The 27,238-nt window shown below is 41.4% G+C and overlaps 2 protein-coding genes and 2 non-coding genes across 5 annotated transcripts in view; all 4 read left to right on the forward strand.

The window, feature by feature from the left end:
* LOC122550844 (NACHT and WD repeat domain-containing protein 2) overlaps nt 1-12,463 on the forward strand; it is a 47,244-nt gene extending 34,781 nt beyond the window's left edge. For both annotated transcript variants that reach the window (XM_087988315.1, XM_043692174.2), the window contains exons 6-7: nt 2,344-2,924; nt 6,665-12,463. In XM_087988315.1, coding sequence (XP_087844441.1) covers nt 2,344-2,924; nt 6,665-10,417 — 4,334 coding nt within the window. In that variant the 3' untranslated portion in view covers nt 10,418-12,463. The remainder of the gene's footprint in view (nt 1-2,343; nt 2,925-6,664) is intronic.
* Nucleotides 12,464-17,767: 5,304 nt separating this feature from the next.
* On the forward strand, nt 17,768-26,480 carry rps3 (ribosomal protein S3). Its single transcript, XM_043692176.2, has 7 exons — nt 17,768-17,872; nt 18,067-18,197; nt 21,593-21,686; nt 22,576-22,670; nt 24,506-24,693; nt 25,072-25,274; nt 26,317-26,480. Exons 1-6 carry the CDS (start codon nt 17,843-17,845, stop codon nt 25,269-25,271), a joined length of 738 nt encoding a protein of 245 aa, XP_043548111.1. The 5' UTR covers nt 17,768-17,842; the 3' UTR covers nt 25,272-25,274; nt 26,317-26,480.
* LOC122551209 (small nucleolar RNA SNORD15) lies at nt 21,831-21,978 on the forward strand. The gene has a single exon (XR_006312058.1). It is a non-coding gene; the product is annotated as a small nucleolar RNA SNORD15 (small nucleolar RNA).
* Nucleotides 26,098-26,244, forward strand: LOC122551210 (small nucleolar RNA SNORD15). The gene has a single exon (XR_006312059.1). It is a non-coding gene; the product is annotated as a small nucleolar RNA SNORD15 (small nucleolar RNA).
* Nucleotides 26,481-27,238: the final 758 nt, after the last annotated feature.

Genomic DNA, 27,238 nt, shown 5'->3' on the forward strand with positions numbered 1-27,238 from the left:
TTATGGACCCAGGCCGGACTCCTCAAAACATTTCAAGAAAGTAGCCCAGACCCCGTAACTTTGCTCGTTGGTTTAAGCAAGTGTAAAGTGGATATTCCAGGAGAAATTCCACTGGTCAAACCACTTAATTTTAAACAACAGAATTTATTTGCAAGATTACTGAATGAGACACAAATAACAAAAAAATACTGAATAACTTAACCTCTCAGAAAACCCAACAGACCATCCCAACTTAATGATGCTGTTCCAAATACTTGCAACAATCCCCATAAACACCCCTTGGCACAAAAGGTAAAATCAAACACAGGGTCTTACAGGTGAGACGTCAGGAAGAGCGGACTAGCCTGGACCTGCTTCTTTGGGTCCTGCAGCTTTTGTTTTTCACACTACTGCTAATGACCAAACTGGGAGAATTGGCCACTCACCTTTCATTATACAGGTGCTTTCTTTAACTTGAAAGCCTTCTGCCTGAGGCAGTATCTGTTAGGTATAAACAAATTGGCCCTAAAACCCTTCAACCCCAGACTTTTCAGAATCTGTGTCATTTACAACCTCTCAGCGGGGAAAGCATAAGCTTGTCACACAGCATGTATCTCAGTGTGGTAATCATTCAAATGATAATATCGCAAAATGTAAATGGAGGATTGGGATGCTGGGAACTACGGGAGGAGGTCGATATTATAAGACCATTTGACTTAGGAGGAAAGGTAGGCCATTCAGCCCAATGAGTCTGCTCCACTATTCAGTGAGATCATGGTTGATCTGATAATTCTCAACTCCACTCTCCTGCCTTTTCCCTTTAACCCTGAATTCCCTTACTGATTGAAAATCTGTCCATCTCAGCCTTGAATATACTGAATGGCCCAGCCTCTACAGCCCTCTGTGGTAAAGAATTCCACAGATTTACTATCCTTTGAGAGATGAAATCTCTGTCTTAAATGTCTGACCCCTTACTCTGAGATTATGTCCTCTGGTCCTAGACTCTCCCACAAGGGAAAACAGCTTTTCATCGTCCACCCTTCTTATTCCCGAAGAATCCCTTATGGTTCAGTAAGGTCGACTCTCATTCTTCGAAGTCATAGAGATGTACAGCATGGAATAGACCCTTCAGTCCAATCCATCCATGCCAACCAAATATCCCAACCCAATCTAGTTCCACCTACCAGCACCCGGCCCATATCCCTCCAAACCCTTCCTATTCATATACCCATCCAAATGCCTCTTAAATGTTGCAATTGTACCAGCCTCCACCACTTCCTCTGGCAGCTCATTCCATACCTGTACCACCCTCTGCGTGAAAAAGTTGCCCCTTAGGTCTCTCTTATATCTTTCCCCTCTCACCCTAAACCTATGCCCTCTAGTTCTGGACTTCCCGACCCCAGGGAAAAGACTTTGCCTATTTACCCTATCCATGCCCCTCATAATTTTGTAAACCTCTAAAAGGTCACCCCTCAGCCTCCGACGCTCCAGGGAAAACAGCCCCAGCCTATTCAGCCTCTCCCTATAGCTCAAATCCTCCAACCCTGGCAACATCCTTGTAAATCTTTTCTGAACCCTTTCAAGTTTCTTTTGCTCTTGCTTTTCATTGGCGAACATTCTAGTATGAAACATGATATTAACAGAAAGATGGGGAGAGGGTGATGGAGTGCAGGAGAAACTAGAAGACTAGGGATGTGGAGGTCTTGTCATTATGACAGGGAGTGCTTCATTTAAAGCATCCACTGGAAACCCCTGCCCACAGACAATCAAGTTGACACTGTCTGTTGGACAGACATGAACAAGCAGCAGGGGACCATACAGGAGGGATACTCCCAGGAAGGCTAATGGAGAGTGAACATTGAGCCTGTGATCCAGGCTGAGGGTTGGGAATGAAGTGGGCCTGCACACAGCTTTCCCTCGCCTGCAAATAGTTCTATGAGGCCCTGATCCTCAACATGCACTTTCCTTGTCCATTCAGTATCCTCCCACAGGCATTTAAGTCTCATTGTGGATGATATCATTGACATTTAAAATGCATATCTCAATCACATCCCTGCCTGCTTTTCGCAGGGGCCTCATCAATGTCTCGATTTGCATTGGTTAAATGGCGATGGGGTTAGTATGCTCATTCCTAATACTATAACCCCTTCCCACCAACACACAAGCCCCTCCCGATTTTCTTACTGGAGGTATGGTCAAAATTTGAAGCCATGGTGTAACTATGGAAACTAGTCTACATCAATATTGAAAGCCTGCGATGGAAATAAAATGAAAAACACGCCACTTTAAAAAAAACAATATCCTAGGCAGAAACAAATTACATTAAAAATATAAATACCTTTTCACCTTTCTTTCGTTGTCTAGCTCTTGAAGAAGAGTTGCTCCATGCTTTAGAAAACCAATCACAAAGTGTTCTCCAGAAGTGCATTTGCTACATTTGTAAGGTCCCACACCTCACTCGCCACCTGAAGACTATGCTCAAAGATCAGAAAGGACAAACAGACTGTGATAGCCAGTTGCCACATGATGCCCAGGATTACGCTAAGCTTCTCAGACTGCGGGATGAGATTCTCCCAGCATTGGTCAACTCTTCTAACTTACATGTCTACACATCCACACTATTGGACAACCACAACCTGAACTCCACGGAGCAAATGAAACAGGAGTACATCGCGGGCCTTTGTCAGCAGTTTTACACGGATGTGGTTAAACTGATTGACAGCAGCAATGTTCAAAGGTTGAAGGATCGGTTTGACAGTGGGACAGAAGTGATTGTGAGGCATGCATCCATGTGTCACTTATATGTGACCCTCTCTGATTTTGAGTGGAAAGAAGTGGACCAGATTAAGGAATACATCCTCAGGAAGCAATCAAACTCACCCTTTGTTATTGTGGGAGGACCGTGCAGTGGGAAAACACTTCTCATGGCAACGTGTGCCAAACAGGTACAGAACCTTAGCTCTGACTTTCTCTTGTTATATTGGCCCCCCCTTCCCTGAATCAAGTGATTTGACCATTTTCCAAGAAAGTCAGCAAACAGAGACTTGCATTTCTGTAGCGCCTTTCTTGACCTCAGGAGAGCTCAAAGTTCCTTCCAGCTGATGAATTGCTTTCACCCTTTTTAACTGTGGTCATGTAGGAAATGAGACATTACCTCCAGTAAACCTACACAGAAAAATATGATCATCAACCAGATAACCTGGTTTTGGGATGCAGAGTCGGGGTAAATACTAACTAAGACAATGGGGATAACTGCCAAAATAAAAATATGGGTTTGTTTTTAATATTCACCTCAGAGGACAGGCAGGGTCTCCACTTAACCAAAAGACAGCATTTCCAATAGTGCAAGCACATCCTCAGGATCTTGATCAAAGTATCAACCTCTTGATTTTTCTGTTCAATATGTTAGGTGCAGGGGTAAATGTAGGGGAATGGGTATGGGTGGGTGCGCTTCAGCGGGTCGGTGTGAACTTGTTGGGCCGAAGGGCCTGTTTCCACACTGTAAGTAATCTAATCTAATCTAATGGAATGCGAGGTGACCTTTTGACCCCAAGTTCAGAGTGCCACAGACAGAACAGTGACCAACACTCGGAGGTAATTCCTGAGTGCTACTGGCGTTAACATTCTGAGATAAATATGTAAATTGACATATTGCAGTAGAAGTGACTGTGCCTTTATTAACATGCAGGTTAGCCTGCAGTGAGTTGGAAATCTGTGGATTTTACTGGTTGATTTATGTCATACTGCTATTGATTCTCACAAACAGAATTTAATTATTAGGCATCTTGTTATAATTAAGAACTAATTGGATTTGCACATTAATTGCCCTCTCTCTCAATGCAATCTTTCTTCCCTTCTTATGTAGGATTACATGGAATAAATGACACTGAAGTAGACCATTCAGCCTCACCAATCCATGCTAGTACTTATGCTCCTCTCAAGTCTATTCTTATCACTAAATTATTAATCCAGAGACTCTGGTAATGGCCACAGGTTCAAATCCTGCACTAGGAAATAAATCCAATTTAAAAATCTGGATTTTAAGAATCTAATTATGACAACTGTCAGGAAAAGACCAACTGACTAAGATCCTTTAGGGAAGGAACTTGCTGTCTTTACCTGGTCTAGCCTATATGCAACTCCAAACTTACAGCAATGTGGTTGGCTCTTAATTGCCACCTCTGTAATTAGGGATGGGTAATAAATACTGGCCAGGTCTGGCCTAGCATTGCCTAGCCTAGCCAGGCCAATATCAATGAATAAACAAATTCTTCTCCCAATGAAAATTTTTGTCATAATCATCTTTTTCCCCCTCTCCTTCAAATGCTTACCTAGCTTTCCTCAAAATGAATCTGTATTATTCACTTCAATCAGAGTTCCACGTTCTCACCTTTCTACTGTGTACATTGCTGGCATCCAGATGTATTCTTCCCCACAAAAGGAAATATTCCATCTGTAAACACACGATCAAAATGTTACATAAGTTTAAAGACCACCATTAAATCAGCCCCTCCCCCTTTTCACAAGAGACCCAACTTCTTATAAGAAATCTTATCATGATAAGCATATCCATGTACTTCTGGTATCATCCTTGCAATATTCTCTCACCCTCTGCAATGCCTTTTTTTATAATATGGTGACCAGAACTGCAGGGAGAAAGTGAGGACTGTAGATGCTGGGGATCAGAGCTTAAAAATGTGTTGCTGGAAAAGCGCAGCAGGTCAGGCAGCATCATAAGAAGGGCTTATGCCCAAAATGTCGATTCTCCTTCTCCTTTGATGCTGCCTGACCTGCTGCGCTTTTCCAGCAACACATTTTTATGACCAGAACTGCATCCAATACTCATAAGTATAGTCTAACCAAGGTTCAATATCAGTTTAGTAGAACTTGCCTACTTTTCAAATCTATCCCTTTGAAAATAAAGCCTGGCCTTTTTTTATTACCTGGTAACCTGTGACACAATGATTAATAATAGAAATAAATGTTCTCTGTGATTTTTCTCCCTCAACTTGATTTAGACTGCGCATTCCAAGAAATGAGTGACCTCCCTACTCTCCCTCCCAGAATGCACAATTTCACATTTATCTGTTCTGGTCTTCTTTTGCTAACTCTTTTCCCAATCTGTAAGTTTATTAATGTCTTGTGCAATATGTTTCCGACCACCTGAGTGTTACGATGTGTCCCCCACCATATCCCCCTCCTCCAAATTTGCCATCATGCACAAATTTAGGGATTCTGTTTTTGGTCTGAATATCCAAATTGTTAGTGTATAATGGGAACAACAATACTCCATGCACTGATACAGGCACTTTCTGCCATTGCAAGAAACTTTGCTTTGTGCTGACTCTCTGCTTTCTATCTGGAGGCAAAATTGTAATCCATTCTGCTACTTATTCTCTGACTCCATATTCTCTGACCTTATTCATTCATCTATTATGGACGCCTTATCAAAGGTCTTTTAAAAATCCAGAAACATTACCATTTTCTACCATTTCTGTTCGCTCCTCAAAAAAATAAATAAGATCGATCAAATAAAATTTTTCCTTTTGAAATCATTATTATGTTTTTCATTTATAGACGTTGTACTAACCTTCCTTTCAAAGGATTCCAAGAATTCTCTGGAAGAAAAACAGAAACTGCTGGAGAAACTCAGCGGGTCTGGCAGAACCTGTGGAGAAAAAAAAACAAATGAATGTTTCGGGCCAGTGACCGTTCTTCAGAACAGGACCGGGAATGTTAACCCTGTGAAGCCCACATCCCATGACAGCAAATAGTTCTGAGCACCTTTGCCCATTTGTCTCTCAAGTCCCTTCAACACCCTTTCTCCTCATTCAGCCTTCTAATCTAATCTTTAATTCCTGCCTTAACTGTGGGCGGCACGGTGGCACAGTGGTTAGCACTGCTGCCTCACAGTGCCAGAGACCCGGGTTCAATTCCCGCCTCAGGCGACTGACTGTGTGGAGTTTGCACGTTCTCCCCGTGTCTGCGTGGGTTTCCTCCGGGTGCTCCAGTTTCCTCCCACCATCCAAAAATGTGCAGGGTCAGGTGAATTGGCCGTACTAAATTGCCCGTAGTGTTAGGTAAGGGGTAAATGTAGGGGTATGGGTGGGTTTCGCTTCGGCGGGGCGGTGTGGACTTGTTGGGCTGAAGGGCCTGTTTCCACACTGTAATCTAATCTAATCTAAACTATTAATCTTTGAAGTGAATTCCACAGCCTCACAATTCAAAAATGTTCCCTCTATCTTCTGATTTAAGAAGCTTCCGTTTAATCTTGTATCTAGGATCTGTCGTCTATGTTGCTTTACAATCTCACGTGACAATTTCTCCTTGCCCTTCACCTGAGCGAGCTTATCCCTCACCTTTCCAAAATTCCCTGATGTTATTCTAGTTTTTGGACAGAATTTGTTTGTCCATGATTAGTTAGTTGCTATATTTCATTTCTGCCATATATTTAATTAATATAGCCATCAATGTGGCTTTCAAGGGAACATTGAATGATTGACACAAACAGAAATTGCTGGAAAAGCTTAGCAGGTCTGGCAGCATCTGTGCTGAGAAAGCAGCGTTAACGTTTCAGGTTCAGTGACTTTTTGACAGAACTACCAATCGGTCCACTAATATTTGCTTATGGGATAATGTATTAAAGTAAATATCTATTACTGATTTCCTATATATTATGTTTCAGGTACATTCATGGTTGAAGAACTGTACCCCTGTGGTGGTCAGCCACTTTGTCTCTTCCACAAACTACAATAATTCCCTTCGAAATATCCTGGCTGGAATTTGTCAGCAAATAGCAATAGGCTACCACAAATCCACGCAAATATATACTGACAACATTGACATATTAGTTAACTGTTTTATTAATCTTTTAGAAGAATCGTCAGAACAGCATCCCTTGACCATAATGATAGACGCTGTTGACCAGATCTCAGAGACTCACAGTACCAGAGCCATCTGGTGGCTTCCAAAGTCTCTGCCACCATTTACCAAGTTAGTTATTTCTACTACTCTGAAGAAATATGAAATTGCACAAAAATCCATGCAGTTGAACCCCAATACAGCACACTTTCTTGAGTTAAAGCCGAGAGAGAGACAGGAATGCAACAAAATTCTTACACAACGCCTTCTAAGTTCCAACAGAAGGATTACCTCTGGGCAGCAAGTGTATATCAATGCAGCCCTGAAGCAATGTACTCTCCCACTTTTTGTTAACTTGCTTTATAGTGAGATGCTTTTTTGGAGATCGAATGAGGATATTGATGAGCAGACTTTAGGAAGAAACGTTCATGACAGTATCAATCGACTACTCAAAAGACTTGAAAGGAGACATGGGGAGAGTCTTGTTTCCAGAGCCTTAGGCTACATAACGCTTGCACCTTCAGGACTTGGTGAGATTGAACTGCTGGATATTTTGTCACTTGATGACTATGTTATTGAACATTATTGGCTGCAAAATGGCTTACCAGATTCTATGAAAGTGGCATATTATTCATTAGCAAAACTGGAGCAGGATCTAAGTGGGTTTTTAGTAGGAAGGCTACATAATGGCATAAAGTTGCTCTTCTGGACAAACCGACATTTTCCACTGGTGGTCAACAAGTGTTACCTCAGAAACATGGAGACTGTACAACAAATGCACAATCTTATAGTGGAATACTTTGGTGGCCGATGGTCCAATGGCAGAGGGAAACCACTTCTCGTTACTATGTTGCCTCAGAAACCAAAAGAAGATCAACCAATGCTGTGCCAGATATCGGAAAGTGATCCTTTAATGAAGAGATATGTTGATAGACAGCAGCCTTCACAACCATGGCTTTTCCATTTCCAATCTTCTAACCCTTGCTCAGTCTATCCAAATCACAGAAAAGTTGAAGAATTGGCTTATCATTTGAAGAGATCTGGGAGACTCCGAGAACTATATCTAGATGTTATGTCTTCCTTTGCATCCCATCAAGCAATGATTGAAACTGGTCACTTGGTTCATCTAATATCTGAACTGGAGGAAAATATATGGACAATAAATCGAAGAGAGATTAGGTTTTTGGCAGCAGTTCTGAAAAGTGCACATTGCTTATTGCAAGACTCTTCTGATCAGCTATCAATGGCTATTCAGATGAGCCTTCTACCACTTGTACACTGCTTCCCTCAACTACTTAATTATTTGAAGCAGTCTTATCAAGACGGGCTGAGGAATAATGTTCTCGCTGTGCTGCACAGTCCAGTAATTACTGTGCCCGGAGTATCTGCTGCTTTGTGTACCTCTGACCTCGCTGTAGCAACGGACATTATAGAAATTCACTCACAATCTCTTGTTCTTGTGATTCTGGAAAGTGGTGTGATACATGCTTGGAACCTCGAGGTTCAAGCACCTTGGGAACAAATCAACACAAAAGGAGTTAAAGTTTCAGGAGCCCAAATAACAGATGGTGACCAATTCCTCGTACTTGCAACTGTCCACAGCATGATATTAGTGTATGACCTTGCTCAGTTATCCCTGCTTAATGAAGTTGACATGAGAAGAAGCCATGATGGCAACACGGCAGAAATTCGTGGTTTTGCTCTTTGCAGCACAACTGCAATAGTGTGGTTCAAGAACAGCACAGAGGTGAGTGTCTTTGACATTAACTCTTGCCAAACAATCAAGCAGTTAAATTGCCCACATGAGGTTCAATGTGTATCCTTTACTCTGGACAGAACATATGCATTGTGCGGACAGATCAAGAGTACAGTCACAATATTTAATATTCACACTGGTCTCCAGATAACTGAGATCGTCTCTGAATTTACTGAAGCATCTGTCTATTCAATTCTCCTGCCTGAATTCAAAGAGGAAATCTGTGTTGTCGACAAGATTGGGAACATATGTGTTTGGAGCATGGAAGATATGACTGAACCCCATCTCTTGGAAGAGATTGTTTGTACAGAGGATGAAAATGAAGTTCTTTGTGTTGAACTTTCTTCTTGCTCATTGTTATTGTGTAGGGCATCTTGCATTGAACTGTGGAACACATTGGGTTGGAACATATCAAACAAGTTCAAACCTCCTAAAGGCGCATCTTTTGTCCAAGCTATCTTGTCACAAGATTGTGAATCCATTATCGCTGTCATCAGTGATTCTCAGGCCTTATTTGTCTGGAAGAAAAAGACTGGACAATGTGTCCTAATACTTGAGAACAGGCTTGGTCCCCCACTGAGACTCTCTAAATGCCAAAGGCAAAAGGCTTTGGTAGTATTTACATCAAAGGGTTTTTTGAAGTCATGGGACTTGGACTGCATAGATACAGCCTCGGCCATAGCAAGAACAGAAAGGAGCATAAAAATTCTCCTTCCTTCCCAAGGAAAACATTTCTACACCTCTGATGGGACCAGCATCATATTCAAATGGAACCTGACTTTCTGTCAAATAGAGGCAGCTTTTACCCATGCTGACGATGTGAAACATTGTGCTCTTACAAGAACAGGAGCGTCTTTGGTAACTGCTGATGTTAGTGGCGATCTTTATGTTTGGGACACAGAAGCTGGTCAAAACCTGCACCGCATCAAATATGGTGATGTGACACAATTACTGATAACACCCAATGATCGCTTTGTTGTGTCGCTATGTGAAAATCTCGTGTCAAAAGTCTGGAAACTGGTCAAAGGGCATGTCATCTGCACTATTCACACATACTTAAAGAATGCCGTGATAACACCAGAAAGTACGTTTGTTCTTGGCCTTCACCAGCGTTTTCTCCTTGCTGTCAGCTTGTGGTCAGGAGCTGTAGTCAAGAGATTTGAATGCACTGACAAAGCTGATATTGTTGCCTTTCAGACACTGAGCAACTTTCCAGACTATGTCATGCTTGTCACATCCTGTGGAAACATTTACACCTGGAATATAACAGAAGAATCTCTCTACCGACAGGTCCAGCTCCCTGTCCAATTCCTGAGCCAATTAGATGTCTTTCAGGTTTCCAACGATGGGAAGATTGCAATGATTTCAGTGATCACTGAGAGTATCAGTGTTTTGGATATCCTCCATGGGAAGCTGAGTGTCATTAGTACAGAGGGTGTGATCTTTAGTCAGCAATTGACACATGATGGTAAACATATTGTTTATGTGTGTTATGGACATCCCTGCCATTGTGACCATCATTCAAATGCAAAACTTAATATTGTTCGGACAATGGATGGGAAACATGTTGGAAGCTGCTATTTATGCAAAATTCCCTCATGTCTTGCTGTGTCGGAATACAATTTAAATATTTTTGTAGGATTTGAAGATGGGACTATTGGAGTATACACAATTGTTGACAGCCCTGCTGCCCAGAACAAAATTAAAGGCCAACTGAGCAATGTAGGCAAAACTGAATACCCCCCCAAGAAAAAACTCTGGTCATGTAAAAACTTACCCGATGCTTTTTGGGTGGATTTCCTCCATGAAGGTTCACCATGATGATATGGCTATTCATTCTGGTTAACAGCTACATGACCAATAAACATGAACCCCAATGCTAACTAATTCTGGCAATCTTTTACAATTGGTGGGCAATATGAGGTTTATAATATTGCAGTTTCTTTCTAGAAAGCACAAACTGGAAGTGGGTTTCAGTTAGATAAGCTAACTATATTCTATATAAAAAAAAAAGTATGAAGAATGATAGTGCAACCCTCACCAAACCATCGAAAATAGATCCTCATAGTCCATCTCTATAATGCACAGAGATGGACTTTCTTAATGCACATAGCATACTTTATAATCCATGTAAAGTGCCTTCTGGGATATAAACCAATTACAGCTACCTACTGTTACATAAGCAACTGAAAAATAAGTCATGCAATTGTTTTCTATATGAAAATAGAAAATACTGGAGATATTTTTGTAGGTCTGGCGGTACTTGTGGAAAGAGTACAAAACTATGTTTCATGTCTCTAACTTTTCAACTGAACTGAATATCTGAATCTTGATTCAGACGATGATTGTTTCTGTTGTGAGAGCAATGAAGTGAGAATGTTTTGCATTTTTAACAGTGATGTTGTGAAGTTGACTGAACCAATACATCTCAACTCTCCCCTGCAAAAGAGAAGACTGCAACAATCTACAGTCACAAGTACTGACTGGATGATCCATCTCAACCTCCTATGGAAATTCTCAACATCACAGTTGCCAGTCTTCATCCAGTTTGATTCACTCCTCATGATATCATGAAGTGACTAAACTGCAAAGGCAATGGGGCCCTGACAACATTATGGCAAATATATTGAAGACTTGTGCTCAGGAACTTTGATAAACATTTAATCGACCTGTTCCAGTACAGCTACAACACTGGCATCCTCCTGACAACATGGGAGGCTTCTCAGGTATGGTTTTAACAAAAAAAAGAGACAGATCCGACTTGGCCAATTACCACCATATCAGTCTACTCTTGATCATTAATGAAACAACGAAGGTGTGATCCACAACACCAGTTCAGCAATAATCTGCTCAGTGACGCCCAGTTTGGGTACAGACAGGGCCACTCAGCTCCTGACCTCATTTCAACCTTGGTTCCAGAGGAAGGTAGGAGTAAGTACTCTTGACAAAAAGCTAGCATTTGACTGAATGTGGCATCTAAGGAACCCTAGCAAAACTGGACTCTGAATCAGGGCAAGAAAATCTCCACTGGTTTACTTCACACCTGGCTGAAGAGATTTGAACATAGGTCTCCTGGCTCAGAAGAAGGGACACTACCACTGCATGACAAGCGTCTTCTCCTTCCTTAGTATAATGTCTTTGGCCCAACCATCTTTAGCTGCCTCATCGATGATCTTCCTTATATTAACAGTTCAGAAGAGGGGATGTTTGTGATGATTAACACCATTCATGACTCCACTGACACTAAAGCAGCCTCTTTCCAAATGCAACAATACCTGGATGATATTTGGCTTGAGCTAACAAGTTGTAAGTAAAATTCCCATCATGCATGTACCAGGCAATAATCATCTCCAAAACAAGAAAGAATCTAAATATCACTCCTTGATATTGAATGGAATAACCATCATTGAATCGACCATTTTCAACATTTTTAGCATTGCCATTAACCATAACTGAACTGGACTAGCCATACAAATACTGAGGCTACAAAAGTAAGTCAGAGGTTAGCTATCCTGTGAGTACCTCACCTTCTGACTCACAAAGTCTACAAAGCACAAAGTGTGTGATGGAATACTGTCCATTTGCCTGGAAAAATACAGCTCCAGCAACACTTGGGAAGCTTGGCCCCATCCATGGCAAATCAGCTGCTTATTTGGCACCAAATCCACAGCATTCAGTACTCCACCACCGACCCTCAATTCTTTTTGAATCTTACAAGAATGTATGAGTATTGCAAACATTGATTCATCTTGTATTATCTGTACAGAAGATTAACAATGAACTTTTATAGGATGATAATTGTGTACTATGCACTATAATTAACAAATTTGGATTTATATAATAAAGGTTTCAGTTCTTTGAAGGTCACTTTTGTTTAAGAGGTCAGAAAGTTATTTGGAACTATGATCTAAATATATAGTTTCTGAAGTCTTGTGACTCCGTTAAGTGCCTTGTAGAATACCTGTGGTGTTGATTGGTCAAATGTTTATACTTCAGCATTTATGACATATGGAGAAAACAGACTGGGGCCACTAGCTTATTTTTGACATCAGTTCAGGAGATCAGTTTTATCCTAGCAGAATGATCAAGTTTTCGCCATAGCCAGAGGGGTTTTAGTTTCTTAAGTTTGCAAGCTGTGAGAGTGTTTAGAGAAGTTTTCCATTTATCACTCTGAGGGCCGTCAAGGTTATGTCATTGAATATATACGAGGCTGAGATAGACAGATTTTTAATCGATAAGAGAATCAAGGGTTATAGAAAAAGTCAGGAACGTGAAGTTGAGGATTATCAGATCAGCTATGATCCCATTGAATGCGAGAGAAGGTTCAAAGTGCAGAACAGCCTACTTCTGATCCTATGTCCAATGATCTTATAGGATTGGGAAGTTGTTAGTGGCATTAAAACCGGAAAAAGATGTAGGCCAGAAGAACAACACAGAAGTTGTAAAACTGTCTCAGTAGTTCAAGAAGGACAATAGAAAAGAGTCAGTTAAGAAAGAAATAATAACATTTCTCTGGAATTGAGTATCTGGAAAGGATATTGCTGGGAAACAGGTTGAAAGTTTGTTTTGCTGTTTATGTTAAGAACTTTCTAAATTACCACAAATATATAGATTTGTTTATTATTTTGTGAAATAAACTTGTGTTCTTTTATTCTGGAACATTGGCTGCCTCGTGTGAATATATTCAGTAACTAACAACCATGACAAACAAAGCCTACAGTAAATTTACGATCCATCAAGCCAGGTTTCATTCTGGGATCAGATTTGCACAGTGTTATCATAGCTGGGATCATAGTAAAGTGGGGTATCTTGGCAAGAAAGGGATTCATTGGATTTAAAGAGGATGCCTCCATTGCCTTCTGAGCTGGAGTTCCAAAGTCGCATAACTCTGAGAGAAGAAAAGATGCCCTCGACTCTAAAATGGAAGCCCAAAATTTGAAACAGTGCCCCCTAGTTCTGGACTCACCCACAAGAGGTCGCATCCTTTCCATGTCTACCTTGTCAAGACCATTCTGGATCTTAAAAAATTCAATCAAATCACTACTTATTCTTCTGAATTTCCGTGAAAACAAGCCCACCTTTTCCAATGTTTCTTCCCGAGTCAACCTCCTTATTCCAGATATCAATCTAGCAACCCTTCTCAGAACCGCCGCAATGGAAAGAGAAATAGAATTTAAACACTTTGATTTTCAGAGAAAGAGAGAATTCTGACAACATAACTTGAGAGGAAAAAGCTTACAGTAAAGGAGGAAAGAAAAGGTAACAGTTCAGAAGGTGGTTCTGACTCCAATTCCAATGGGGGAATTGATTGAACTTGAAAGCAAACTTAGTTGCTAAACTTAAGATGCTATATTGAGAAGGTACTTTACCTTACACCAACAATAGCTGAGAAGATGAAATGCTGAAAAGATGTTTGGAACTTCATTTTACAAAGTGTTTTGATAGAGCTAAGAATCAGTAAATGCTAGTTTGTTAGACAGAATACCTGATGAAGGAGCGACGCTCCAAAAGCTAATGCTTCCAATTAAACCTGTTGGACTATAACCTGGTGTTGTGTGATTTTTAAGTTTGTTAGAAGAACAACTTGGACACTCAAATAGATGCTTGGTAATATGAATTACTGTAAAAACTTCAGAAACATGGTTAGTAAGTTTGCAGATGACACCAAAATTGGTGGTGTTGTCAACAGTGTAGAAGGCTATCAAAGATTACAAAAGGGATCTTGATCAATTGGGCCAAAGGGCTGAGGAGTGGCAGATGGAGTTTAATTTGGATAAATGCGAAGTGTTGCATTTTCATAAGATGAACAAGGGCAGGACTTGCACGGTCATTGGTAGGGCCCTGGGGCGTGTTGTTGAACAGAGAGATGTAGGGGTTCAGGTACATGGTTCTTTGAAAGTTGTGTCACAGGTAGACAAGTTGGTAAAGAAGGTGTTAATTGCGAGATTCTTTTTAGATTTCTCACAAGGCAGGTTGACTCTGCTTAGTCAGGACATTGCTGTGAGAAATGAATCACTGAGTGTCTGTTACCTTATTTGTTAAGTTAAAAGTGGTTCAACAGTTTTGCAGTTTCAATACAGGCAAGTGTCCGACACTGCAAGCTGAAGTAAAATTCCTAAATTGATTGATAGTATACTGGTTTGTCATTATCGGGACTATCCAGCAAATATTGTCCAATTGCAGAATCACATCTAACATTGGACACTCTGTGAGTTTCACAAGAGTGGAGCTGGTTGTGCGCAGTCAGTACCTTCACTCATTATAGTGTCATACAACACGCAAACAGACCCTTCGGCCCAACTCGGCCATGCTGTCCAGGTATCCCAAATTAAATTAGTCCCATTTGCCAGAATTTGGGCCATATCCATCTAAACGTTTCTATTCATGCTGCATCTGTACAGGGCATTGGTTGGGCCACTTTTGGAATATTGCGTTCAATTCAACCAGTCCACACCAAAGGTAATTGCAAACTAAACTAATCCCACCTGCCTGCTCCTGGCCCATATCTGTCCAAACTTTTTCCTGGGTTGGGATATCAGGTTGGCATGGACGTGTTGGACCGAAGGGTCTGTTTCCATGCTGTACGTCTCTATGACTCTATTCTATACCTATCCAAGTGTCTTTTAAATGTTGTAATTGTACCCACATCCACCACTTCCTCAAGAAGTTCATTCCACACGCAAATCATCCTCAGAGTAAAAGTTTGCCACTTATGTCTTTTTTAAATCTCTCTCCTCTCACTTTAAAAATGTGCCCCCTAGCCTTGAAATCTATATCCTAGGGAAAAGACAACTACTATTAACTCAATATCTATACCTTTCATTATTTTATAAACTCTACCAGGTCACCTCTCCATCTCCTATGCTCCAATGAAAAAAGGTTGCAGCCTGTCTAGCCTTTCTTTATAACTCAAATCTTCCATGCCAGGTAACATCCTGGTAGATCTCTTCTGAACCCTTTCTAGTTTTTAATATCCTTCCAATAACTGGCCGACAAGCACTCAGCATTGTTTTCCAGAAGAGGCCTCACCGATGTCCTGTACAACCTCAACATGACTTCCTAACTCCTAAAACTCAAAGCAGTGAGCAACAAAGGTAAGCATGCTAACCAGGAATAAAAACCCGAAAGTGTCTGGAAAAGCTCAGCAGTTTCTGTGAAGAGAAATCAAAGTTAACATTTCAGGTCTGGTGACCCTTCCTCAGGACTGATGGTAGCTGGGAAGGTGTTGGTTTATGTAGAGTCAGAAATGTACAGCACAGACCAGACCCTTCAATCCAACTTGTCCATGCTGACCAGATATCCCAACCTAATCTAATCCCACTTGCCAGCACCTGGCCCTCCAACCCCTTCCTATTCATGTACCATCTAGATGCCTTTTACATTTGTAATTGTACCAGCCTCCACCACTTCCTCTGGCAACTCATTCCATACATGCAGCACCCTCTGCGTGAAAACGTTGCCCTTTAGGTCCCTTTTAAATCTTCTTTTCTCTCACAATAAACCTATGCGCTCTAGCTCTGGACTCCCCCAACCCAGGGAAAAAAACCTTGTCTATTTACCCTTGGCAAGTCCTTCATGATTTTATAAACCTCTATAAGTTCACCCCTCACCTCCAACACTCCAGGAAAAACATCTCCAGCCTATTCAACCTCTCCCTATAGCTCAAATCCTCTAACCCTGGCAACAGCCTTGTAAATCTTTTCTGAGCCCTTTCAAGTTTCACAACATCCTTCCAATAGGAAGACCAGAATTACACGCAATATTCCAAAAATAGCCTAACCAATGTCCTTGTACAGCCAGAATATGACCTCCCAACTCCAATACTCAATACTCTGACCAATAATGGAAAGCATACCAAACACCTTCTTCACTATCCTATTTACCTGCGCCTCTAGTTTGAAGCTATGTACCTGCACTCCAAGATCTCTTTGTTCAGCAACATTCCCTAGGAACTTACGATTAAGTGTGTATGTCTTGCTAAGATTTGCTTTCCCAAAATGCAACACCTCACATTTATCTAAATTAAACTCCATCTGCCACTTCTTAGCCCATTGGCCCATCTGATCAAGATCCCGTTGTAATCTGAGGTAACCTTCTTTGCTGTCGACTACACTTCCAAATTTGGTGTCAACTGCAAACTTACTAACTATACCTCCTATGTTCACATTCAGATCGTTTATATATGTGATCCATGTAGAAGATAGGATGGGTGGAGGGAGGTAATGAGTAAATGATAGGCAGGGATACAGTCCAAAGAGAGAGAAGAACGGTTGGATGGACAAAGGAGTCAATAATGACCTGGCTGGGAGGGTTAACAGCTGTTAATGGAGACTCTTCATGGTTAACAATTGCAACATTTAAAAAGCATCTGGATGGTTTTATGAATAGGAAGGGTTTAGAGGGATATTGACCAGGTGCTGGCAGGTGGGACTAGATTGGGTTGGGGTATCTGGTCCGCATGGATGAGTAGGACCAAAGGGTCTGTTTTTGTGCTGTACATCTCTATGATTCTAAGTCCAGAGGACTGCAGGATGTCCAAGGGGAAAATGAGGTGATATTCTTCCAGCTTGTGCTGAGTTTTGCTGGATTGTGTAAAGTACAGGTAAAGTGCTGCTTCACCTGGAAGGTATGCTTGGGCCCTTGGATAACCATTCTGCCTGTTTGTGATTCAAACTTCAAAGAATTATGTACCTGCACCCATTGGGTTGCTCTGCTCTACAACACTACCCCAAGGCCTACCATTAAATGTATAAATCTTGCCACATTCCTGACAAAGAGCTTAGGCTCGAAATGTCGACTCTCCCACTCCTTGGATGCTGCCTGACCTGCTGTGCTTTCCCTGCACCACACTTTTGACTCTGATTTCCAGAGTCCTCACTTTCTCCCAAGTCCTGCTCTTGTTTGTTGGACCAAAATGCAATATCTTGCATTGATACAATCTATCAGATTTTGGGAATTCGTGTTTTATTTTAGATTTACAATCATTGCAGTTTACTCTGCTGCATGCACATTAGATCTTTAAGGTAGCGACAGATTGTTGGATGTTTTCTTTCCCACTTAATAACACGTGTACGCTTTGAATTGAAATGAACTGCATAACCCAGAAGTCACCGCGTCCACTTGGAACCATGTGATTGATGGTGTTCATTCCCATTGGCGGCGGGACTCGAACCGGAAACAGTTGCTTGTTTAAATAATATCGGCGGGGGGTTGACTTCCTTTTTAGTCGCGGCGCCGTCGAGGAAAATGGCGGCGCAGATATCGAAGAAGCGAAAGGTGAGTGGAGGGAATGGGCGCGGCGCGGGAGAGTGAGAATGCTGATCGGGGAAATAGGGAGCGGGCCGAGTGCGGGAGCGGACGCCGAGCGTGAGGGAGGCCGGAGCGAGCGCTGGCGGTGGCGGATGGAGGAGGATGGATCCGGATGGTGTCCCCTTACTCCTGTCTCCTAACATGGCGCCGTCTCTTTTCAGTTCGTGGCGGATGGCATCTTCAAGGCCGAGCTGAACGAGTTCCTGACCCGTGAGTTGGCCGAGGATGGCTACAGTGGTGTGGAGGTGCGAGTCACACCGACTAGGACCGAGATCATCATCTTGGCCACCAGGTAAATGAAATCGGTCAAATGGACAAGAGCCATTTCTTGTAGCTGTCCCCCGGAGAGACCTGGTCCTGGCTGGGCCCTGTCTGTGACTGACACACTGTCAACCTCTCTCATCGAATGGTGAAACCAGCAGTTTCTTCACAGCATTGGTGATGTTGTCCCTGAAAAAGCAGGTTTGTTGGTGACTTGAGCAGATTGCACTCCACTGAGATACTGGTGTAGAGCAGCAATCTGCCATCTATCAGATGTTAAAACTCAGGTTATAGTCCAGCAGGTTTATTTGGAAGCACTAGCTTTTGGAGTGCTGCTCCTTCATCAATAAGCTGAATTGATGAAGCTACCTAATAAGGAGCAGCGCTTCAAAAGCTATTGCTTCCAAATAAACATGTTGGACTATAACCTGGTGTTGTGTGATTTTTAACTTTGTACACCCCAGTGCAACACCTGCTCTTTCACATCACGTCAATCAGGTGTTCAGCCTTTCTGCCCAGATGCTTCACTTTAAAATTTCACCAATGGCACATGAACTCTGTGTCAGTCAAGATTAATAAAATGGTTTTGAGTGTAGTGCTGGAAAAGCACAGCAGGTCAGGCAGCATTCAAGGAGCAGGAATTTCTGATGAAGGGCTTTTCCCCAAAGTGTAGATTTTCCTGCTCAGATGCTGAAAATGTGTTGCTGGAAAAGCGCAGCAGGTCAGGCAGCATCCAAGGAACAGGAAAATCGACGTTTCGGGCATAAACCCTTCTTCAGGAAGTGCTTATGCCCGAAACGTCGATTCTCCTGTTCCTTGGATGCTGTCTGACCTGCTGCGCTTTTCCAGCAACACATTTTCAGCTCTGATCTCCAGCATCTGCAGCTCTCACTTTCCCTCAGATGCTGCCTGACCTGCTATGCTTTTACAGCACCACACTCTCAACTCTCATCTCCAGCATCTGCAGTCCTCACTTTTGCCTAATCAAATGGTTTATCTAGTCATTCTGTTATTGCTTTTTGTAGGAGCTTATGGACAGACTGGTTGTCTTGTGTCCCTGCATTACAACAGTGACTGAATTTCCAAAGTGCTTCATCAACTCTTAAGCTGTAAGACAATGGCCAGAGTAGCCCATTTGTCTAATTGTTTCTACTCTATTTGATAATATCATGGATAAATGATAATCCTCCATTCCTCCTCCCTGCTTTTTTACCTTTTTATTCATAGCCCTTAAATCCCTTTGATTAGAAACTTGTCAATCTAAAAATACTTAGTTCCATGAACCCTTAGGGTTTTCAAAACTCTTCACCGTATTCCAACTATGGCCTGACTAGTGTTTTGTATAGGTTGAGGCAAGACTTTTTTTGTACTGTTTCTTTTGCTTTCCCTATTTGGACTGGATACTAGCTTTTTGTGGTTTTTACATGGGGAATCCGAATTCTTTCTCTCCCAGCTTTCAGCAGTCTTTCCCCATTCAAATAACTGTCAAAGTGTGTAACCTCTCTTTCTCACATTATATTACGGTACCTTGGATCACTTGTCTTCTATTAGCATGGATAGATGATTGGGTCTAGAATATTAGCTTTCCAATGCCATGGACGTGTAATAAGTGGCCTTACGTGCAGTACGTTTATTGAATGTCTTTTGGCAATCTTGATGTTTTGTACTACTTGGTTCCCCTTTGTCTGGTAAGGCCCCTTTTGGTCATGGCTGACCATGGGTTGCATCCTTCTAGATTTCTGCTTCCCTGAAGCAACATCGCTTGTGACTGGAGGGACCAGTCCTGGTCACAGAGGTCACGTTTGTATGTGGTCGTTGATCTGCTCAAACTGCTGCATTCCTTCCCTCGTGCCCACTTGTCTGCATCACTTCTTTTACCCTATTTTTGAGCTGTTGGTTCAGGGTGCTTCTCCATCTCATATGGTCAGCTGCAAGCCTTTCCCAGAAAGATACCAAGCATCTTCATGTCCCTCATGCAGATGTCCTTGTTGTACAGTCGGGAATGTCCAGTGGATTCCTCTCTTGCGCATGCAAGCCCTCCATAGAGAATATCCGTTGGGGTGCCGCCATTCTCCATGCCGTGGACGTGGCCTAGCCAGTGCCGTCTCTGCTGCCTGAGCAGTGTACATGCTGGGAAGGCCTCCGCAAGATAGGACCGCTGCGTTGGACACTGTCTTGCCAGGATATTCCCAGGTTACGTCAGATATTCCTCAAGTGGAAAGTGTTCAGTCTTCTCTCTTGTCTGGCATGTGTGGTCCATGCTTTACTGCAGTACGGCAGTGTGCTTATGATGCAGGCGTTGTAGACTGACATTTTCGTCTTCGTAATCGAGCCATGAGGAGAGCAAGAATTAAGGTGGCCTTCCGGATCCCTTTTACCTACCTGATTGTAATCTCTGCAAAGAACATTAAATTTGTCATGTATGATTTTCCCTTCATGATTACTCTGCTTGATTTATTTTATGGTTTTCAAGGCTCTATTATTAGATAATTTATTTAGTATTTTCTAACACTTCCCAGTGTCATGTTAAACTCACTGGCGTATAATTACCTTGTTTCACCTTTTTTTAATAAATATGTTACATTGGCATTCTGTCATCCTCTGGGTCATTTGCAGAATCTGAAGATTCTTGCTGGGTTACTGCATGTGCATCCACTATCTTTGTAGCTATCGTTTTAAAATCATAGGGTGCAACTCATCAGGTCGAGGGAACTTATGAGCCTTAGCTTTAGGCCCACAAACAACAACTGAATGAGTAAAAAATACAGGTGTAGGATTTGCGATACTGCCCTGATCTGAGCACATAAATTGATTTTTTATTCATGTGGTCGAGAGGTACTTAATTCATGAATTAAACTGGTTACCTTTTCTTCGACATTCAGGGTGACTTGGCAGAACCATTTTGCGTGCCATATGTATTCCCAATTGCCATTTAATTTGTTTTTGGTACAGATCAAATTACTGCGCACTCCATTTGAAGATTTTGAGGTTCATCTTGTACTGTGCATTTTGAGATCAGTACCTCAGGTTCTAGTGCATTTAGTTATACTACTACTTAACCATCCTGTGTGTCAATATTGTACAGTATTGTGAAAAGAAGCCTCCGGGTTTGATGTTGAAACACTGTGGTTGTCTAAAGTTCATTCTCCATACTCCATCTTGCTTGCAAATTTAATTTACATTACATGTTGTTAATGTTATAGATTGCTTTATAAACTTAAAATTATTTTGGATCGTAGTTCATCAATTTTTGCAATTGCATATCATTTAAAAATTAAATGGTGGAATTACTGTGCTTGGCAGCTTAACAATCTGAACAGTTCTTAGTTAAGTTATTTACTTCACAGTCACATTTTAGAAACTGATATTGATTGTTTGCATGAACAATTTACCCAAAGTATAATAACTTTTGAAATGACTTATCAGGACTCAAAATGTGCTGGGTGAGAAAGGTCGCCGAATCCGTGAGCTGACGGCTGTTGTTCAGAAGCGATTTGGTTTCCCAGAGGGGAGTGTTGAGGTAAGCTACATTTATTGGAGGGGGGTGTTCTTTTCATACTCTGTGGCTGTTTTATTTTGTGGCTATGCAAAGGTTGTGTGGGAGCAACAGTCCTGTTTCTCTTTCTCTCTCCATTCTTCCTTGCCTGCCCCAGGTCATGGTCACCTTCAGTGATGATGCTTGATGACGAGTCTGATGGGATACGGTTCTGTCAGGATTCCTGATGCAGTTGGCACGTTCTGTGCTGCTAGATTCAGAGCCTAGAACAGTCTGTCCCTTTTTTTGATGACTTAGAGGCATTTGTCTGAGAAGGATTGATAATCATGATAAGCAAAAACTCCTGAGAGAGGACTACTCAAATTTTAGTCTGAAATTTGCCTGCATTTGAGCTTTGTGAAACTCCAGGTATAGTTTGTATAATAAGTCTGTCAAGTGCCACAGTTTTGAATAGTAATTTCCCTGAATTGAATGGCATTTTCCCAGCTGAGCTGGTCTTCTCTTTTTGAATCTGACTTATTTGGATGCAGGATATTTTGAGATGCTGTGGTTTAAGTCAAAGCCAGAAACTGGCCAACAGCGTCCAAGTTGTGAAGTTCCCAGCAGCTCAAAGATGCCTTATGTCAGTGTTTCCTCTAATATTGTTTTGGCTGCATGGGCTGCTGAGGTCCATGCATGGCAGCAATTTCCAGAACTTGAAGTCTCATTGTTCAGACCCTTGCTATGGCTGCATACTGCCACACAGCTCGGGACATGTTGCTTGTTGTACCAAAGTCTAATTGGGAAATACGAAGGACTGGGCTCCAACTAAGCCAAAATTGTAATATTCATCTGTTTGTAACGTTGTTTATGGGATTATGGCTGTAGCAGCAATGTTAATATTTTCATTTTGTCTGGGGTTTTTTTTTCACAGCTTTATGCTGAAAAGGTTGCCACCAGAGGGCTTTGTGCTATTGCTCAGGCAGAATCCCTCCGATACAAGTTGTTAGGAGGTCTGGCAGTACGTAGGTAAGCTGAAGGTTTTGATTACCCAAACATTTGTTGTAAATACCTCCTTTACATCAGAATTAAGTGGAATGAGAATTGGAGACTTGAGGCTAAAGATGTCATCAAAATAAACTAATTTTGAGGCAATATGTTTCGAGCATTGTGGCATTTTGCTGAAAGCATTGTGTGAGAAGATATGAATATTACGGTACAAATTTAAAGCAAAACTAATCACTTCAAACTAAAGATAAGCAAGTGTAGCACAAGTTGAAAGTTTGATCACAGTACTTTCTCCTGGAAGGTTTACAGAGGAACCTCAATTATCCGAAAGACATGGGCGGGGAGTATTTTGATCGGTTAATCAAATGCTGGATAACATCTCAAAGCACCCCGGGACCATGCGATCTTGTTTGGTGAATCTGAAATTGTTAGTCAAATGCCAGATAATCGAGGTCTCTGTGTACTTCGATGTCAAGTCTGAGCCAAATTCTAAACTTAAACTGCAATCCTATTGACTAATCACACCACTTTGTCTTGTAAGTGAAGCCTAATACTGAGTTTATTGCCCACATTACAGCACTTAATTATGGACCATTTTGACATATTACTGAACTTCAGTGTATTAGTGAAATTTTGTCACTAGCTAAACCAAAATCTGTGGCTTCTTGAGTTTCCCACCCCAGGGTTTGGGATCAGGCTGTGTGTTTCTCCCTTCTCCAGGATTTGGGATTGGGCTGTGTATTTTCACCCTTCCCCAGGATTTGGGTAATTTCTTTAAACCTAATTGAGTAGGTTGTGTGATGCCTGAGATCCATGTACAGCTTGTAAAATCAGACTAAACAGAGTACAAGTGCTATCAGGTTCAAATGGTTTCTGCTTGATGCAGTAATTTGAGCAGCTGTATGTATCTTTGGGATAGTGAAATGCAGTGAACAGTCAAATTGCTTTTCCTAATCCTTGACCTATGAACTGTACTAAAGTATGACAATATGCAATACAATTTTGCATAATTGGCTATAATTTTGAACTTGGCTATAATATGTATGTAAGTTAGCTCACTGAGCTGGAAGGTTTGTTTTCAGATGTTCTGTCACCATACTAGGCAACATCATCAGTGAGAGCCTCTGGGTGATGTTGCATGCTTATCATCAAACTGAGCTACAAATCTTCTCAAAAATCATATCCTGAGTTTTATCTGCATTCATTGGGAACAGTGGGCATTTGTGACAGTGTGGCTGAGTTTTTAGTGCAAAGAACTAATTTATGAATTGCCCTATTCCACAACCTGGTTGAAAGCATTTCGGACCTGTTAAATACACTGACTGCCTGCTTTGCATCTCAGCACCCCATGTGGTGCAACCTTTGAGGACAGACATCCTTTAACTCAAGGAATAGGAAATGCAGGAAATCATTTAACAAGTTCTTTGTGACAAACCCCACCTGATAGATGATAGGCTTTGAGTCATTTTGGCAAGGTCATAATGCTTAACAGGAACGATCTGTGAGCAGCTTACTTCCACTGTGGGGTCTCAGTTCAAGTCCCTTGTGGAAAGATGCAAAATATGCTGCACGTGACAGATTTAAGAGACAAACTAATTGCTTTGAACTCAGCGAATGAGTTGGTCACTTGGTACTGCTGCTTTGTTTTCTAAGTACGTGAATGGGGAGAGAAAGGCATTCTATATGAAAAGAAAAATTAAATTCATTTAGAATAAATATGCTAGTCAATGCTGTGTCCGGTGGTTTCTTTTCAGACACTCATCACCCTGATGATTATTTTTGTTATCAGTTGTTCAGAGGCTTTTTGGGTTGCTATTAAGCTGAAGACATAAAAATACACTTCCCCTCTTCCATAGAGCCTGTTACGGTGTTCTTCGCTTCATTATGGAAAGTGGAGCCAAAGGCTGTGAGGTGGTGGTTTCCGGAAAACTCAGGGGCCAGAGAGCCAAGTCCATGAAATTTGTTGATGGGCTGATGATCCACAGTGGTGACCCGGTGAACTACTATGTGGATACAGCTGTACGACACGTACTGCTAAGACAGGGTGAGTGAGGAGTTTATATTAAAGTTATCCTTGCTCAAATGCATTGGAAAAGGGTTTCATTGCTTTTAGCATGTCTAATATCTTTAAGTGCATTTCGTTCGTGTGCATCTGCTGAGTAATTGTGATTAGATGTTGTGGCTGGGACATCAGTCCAGCTCCAATCTACTCACTTTCAATGTGTAGGAGACAGCAGTGCCAGTTTTCTTCTCTGCTGTTTCAACCACTCATTCAGCTGTTTGAAATGGTTGAGTAAGCAGCCAGCCCTTCTAATAGTGCCTTTAATACTGCTTTATGCAACATATTTAAATTGATGTTTTAATGCTATACTTGATGGTTTCAGATCTATTCTGTTCTAAAGGTGATTTTCTTCGTTTGCAGGTGTATTGGGCATTAAAGTTAAGATCATGCTGCCATGGGACCCAAGTGGTAAAATTGGACCCAAGAAACCTCTGCCTGATCATGTCAGCATTGTTGAGCCCAAGGAGGAGATCTTGCCAACTACACCTATTTCGGAACAGAAGGGAGGCAAACCAGAGCAACCTGTGATCCAGCAGCCAGGGCCAGTTCCGACCGCATAATTGGTATATTTTCTTCTACTCTAACTATGTCTATTAACATCCTTATTAAGTCAAGTCTGAGCAGAAATTTCAAGCTCTTTGTATGGAATGATGATTAGAAACACTACTGGAGTCTTTCATTTTAAATTGGATAGACTATCTTTTGAGATTTTGTTTGCAATTTTGTTATCTTTGCTTCCAGTTGGAGGCATGCTTCCTGGTTGTTTACCATTAAAGCGGTTATGGATTAAACTTCATTTGAGAATTGGATTCCCTAAAGTAGGTTGATTCTGAATTTAATAATTCGGGTTGTTCATGAGTTCATTTTATTTATCAAAATGACCATGAAATCTGAGACAAAAGTAAATTGCTGGAGAGACTCCAGGTAAGGCAGTGTCTGTGGAGAGAAAGTAGAGTTAATATTTTGGATCCAGTATTCTTCAGAACAGACTACTACACCTCTGTAGTAGTTTTCTGAAAAAGGGGCACTAGACCTGAAATGCTAAACTTTTCTGGATTGTGAATGCTCACACTAATGGATATTTTGCAAGCATCTGTTCCAAGCAACTGGAGTTTAGATTCTTGGATTTTCATATGATGGTTGACCAGTTAAGTATTTTAGAATTTGCCAATTTTTGTTTTCCAATGTAACTGGCTTGTTAATGTACGATTCATCAGCTCTTCCCTCTTTGAAGTAGGGAAAGGATTACCTCAGGGTTTAATTTCAGAAATGTGTTTATAAGAATTGGTTATGGTGTTTTCCTAGCCTCCACAGCCCAAGGTTGGTGTGAGGCAAGTGAACTCTTCTCATTTGGCATCCTGCTGATTTTGTTTTTAAAAATTGCTCCTTCAGTGATGATGATTGATGACGAGTCTGATGGGGTTTGACCTGTCTCCGGGTTCTTGATCCAGTTGGCATGTTCTGTGCTTCTGAATTTCGGATCCTGGCTGGTGTCCCTTCTATTGATGACTTTGAGGCATTTGTCTGAGAAGGTTGATAATTGACACCTATGCAGCTAACTTACTAGTTTTCTTTGCACCTAATTCGTGCTTTTTGTCTCTACAGGTGTACCAGCATTGAAGAACAATAAATTGGATATTTTCTGTATATGTTCAAATAAAACAAAGGGAAAAAAGTTGCTTGTTTCATGTGAAGTGTTGCATGTTCCCAGACAACTGCAAATAGTAAAGCTGTGCTTAGTCCCACAAAGCCTAAAATTTGCTGTTCAATGTTGCGTCATAACTGAATAACTTGTCCCGATGTCAGTGGAGGCTCATTTGATAACACCCTTTTAAATTAGTGATTTGTGTTCAAATGCTTTCCATGAATTTTTCTATTCAGGGAAGACTTTATTTGCATATGCAAGATTTGGAGTAGAAATGCACTTGCATGAAATTTGTAAATAGTGGTATGGGTGTGTGTTCAACACTACAGGGGAAAGTTGCATTGATTCCCTGTGAAGAACAGTGATTATTCTGACAGATTTATAGTGTCAAAATTTCTGCAGACTTCACCTTTCCTGTATTTATTTTATAGTCTTGATTTGATCCAACCATAGATGAAAAAGCTGTCCTTGAGCTGAGCGTAATTGCCCTTGCCACACTGGTAACTGCCACCTTGGTGTTACGAAGGAATCTTGGCAAAAGTGTAATCATGATTAGAAATTTAGCCATACTGAAAGAAGTCTGTTGCAGTTGTTCAAGGCTAATCACCTGACTCCATAGATACCCTTGGGACAGTATCTTAGTCCTAGTCCTCTTCAGCTGATAAATCAACTATCTTCTGTCCATCTCATGTCAAAAGTAGGGATGTTTACTGATTGCAATATACAGTACTGTTTGCAGCTGCTTACTGATACTGAAGCAGACCACATCCATATGCAGCAAGATGTCAATAACATTTAGTGGACAGAAGTTCAAATCCAACCACGTGGCTGGTGGAATTTGAATTTCATAAAATCTGGAATTGAAGGATAGTTTCAGACATG

This window comes from Chiloscyllium plagiosum, unplaced genomic scaffold (assembly GCF_037043375.1).
Source record: "Chiloscyllium plagiosum isolate Xiang-an unplaced genomic scaffold, Cpla_swu_hap1 HiC_scaffold_6, whole genome shotgun sequence".
In the NCBI taxonomy this organism is placed as follows: Eukaryota; Metazoa; Chordata; class Chondrichthyes; order Orectolobiformes; family Hemiscylliidae; genus Chiloscyllium; species Chiloscyllium plagiosum.

Bases quoted from the DNA above. Each gene is read 5' to 3' on its own strand.
- rps3 (XM_043692176.2), top strand. From the start codon at position 17,843: ATGGCGGCGCAGATATCGAAGAAGCGAAAG. The intron at 17,873-18,066 runs GTGAGTGGAGGG...GTCTCTTTTCAG, and splicing joins AGATATCGAAGAAGCGAAAG to TTCGTGGCGGATGGCATCTT. The intron at 21,687-22,575 runs GTAAGCTACATT...TTTTTTTCACAG, and splicing joins TCCCAGAGGGGAGTGTTGAG to CTTTATGCTGAAAAGGTTGC.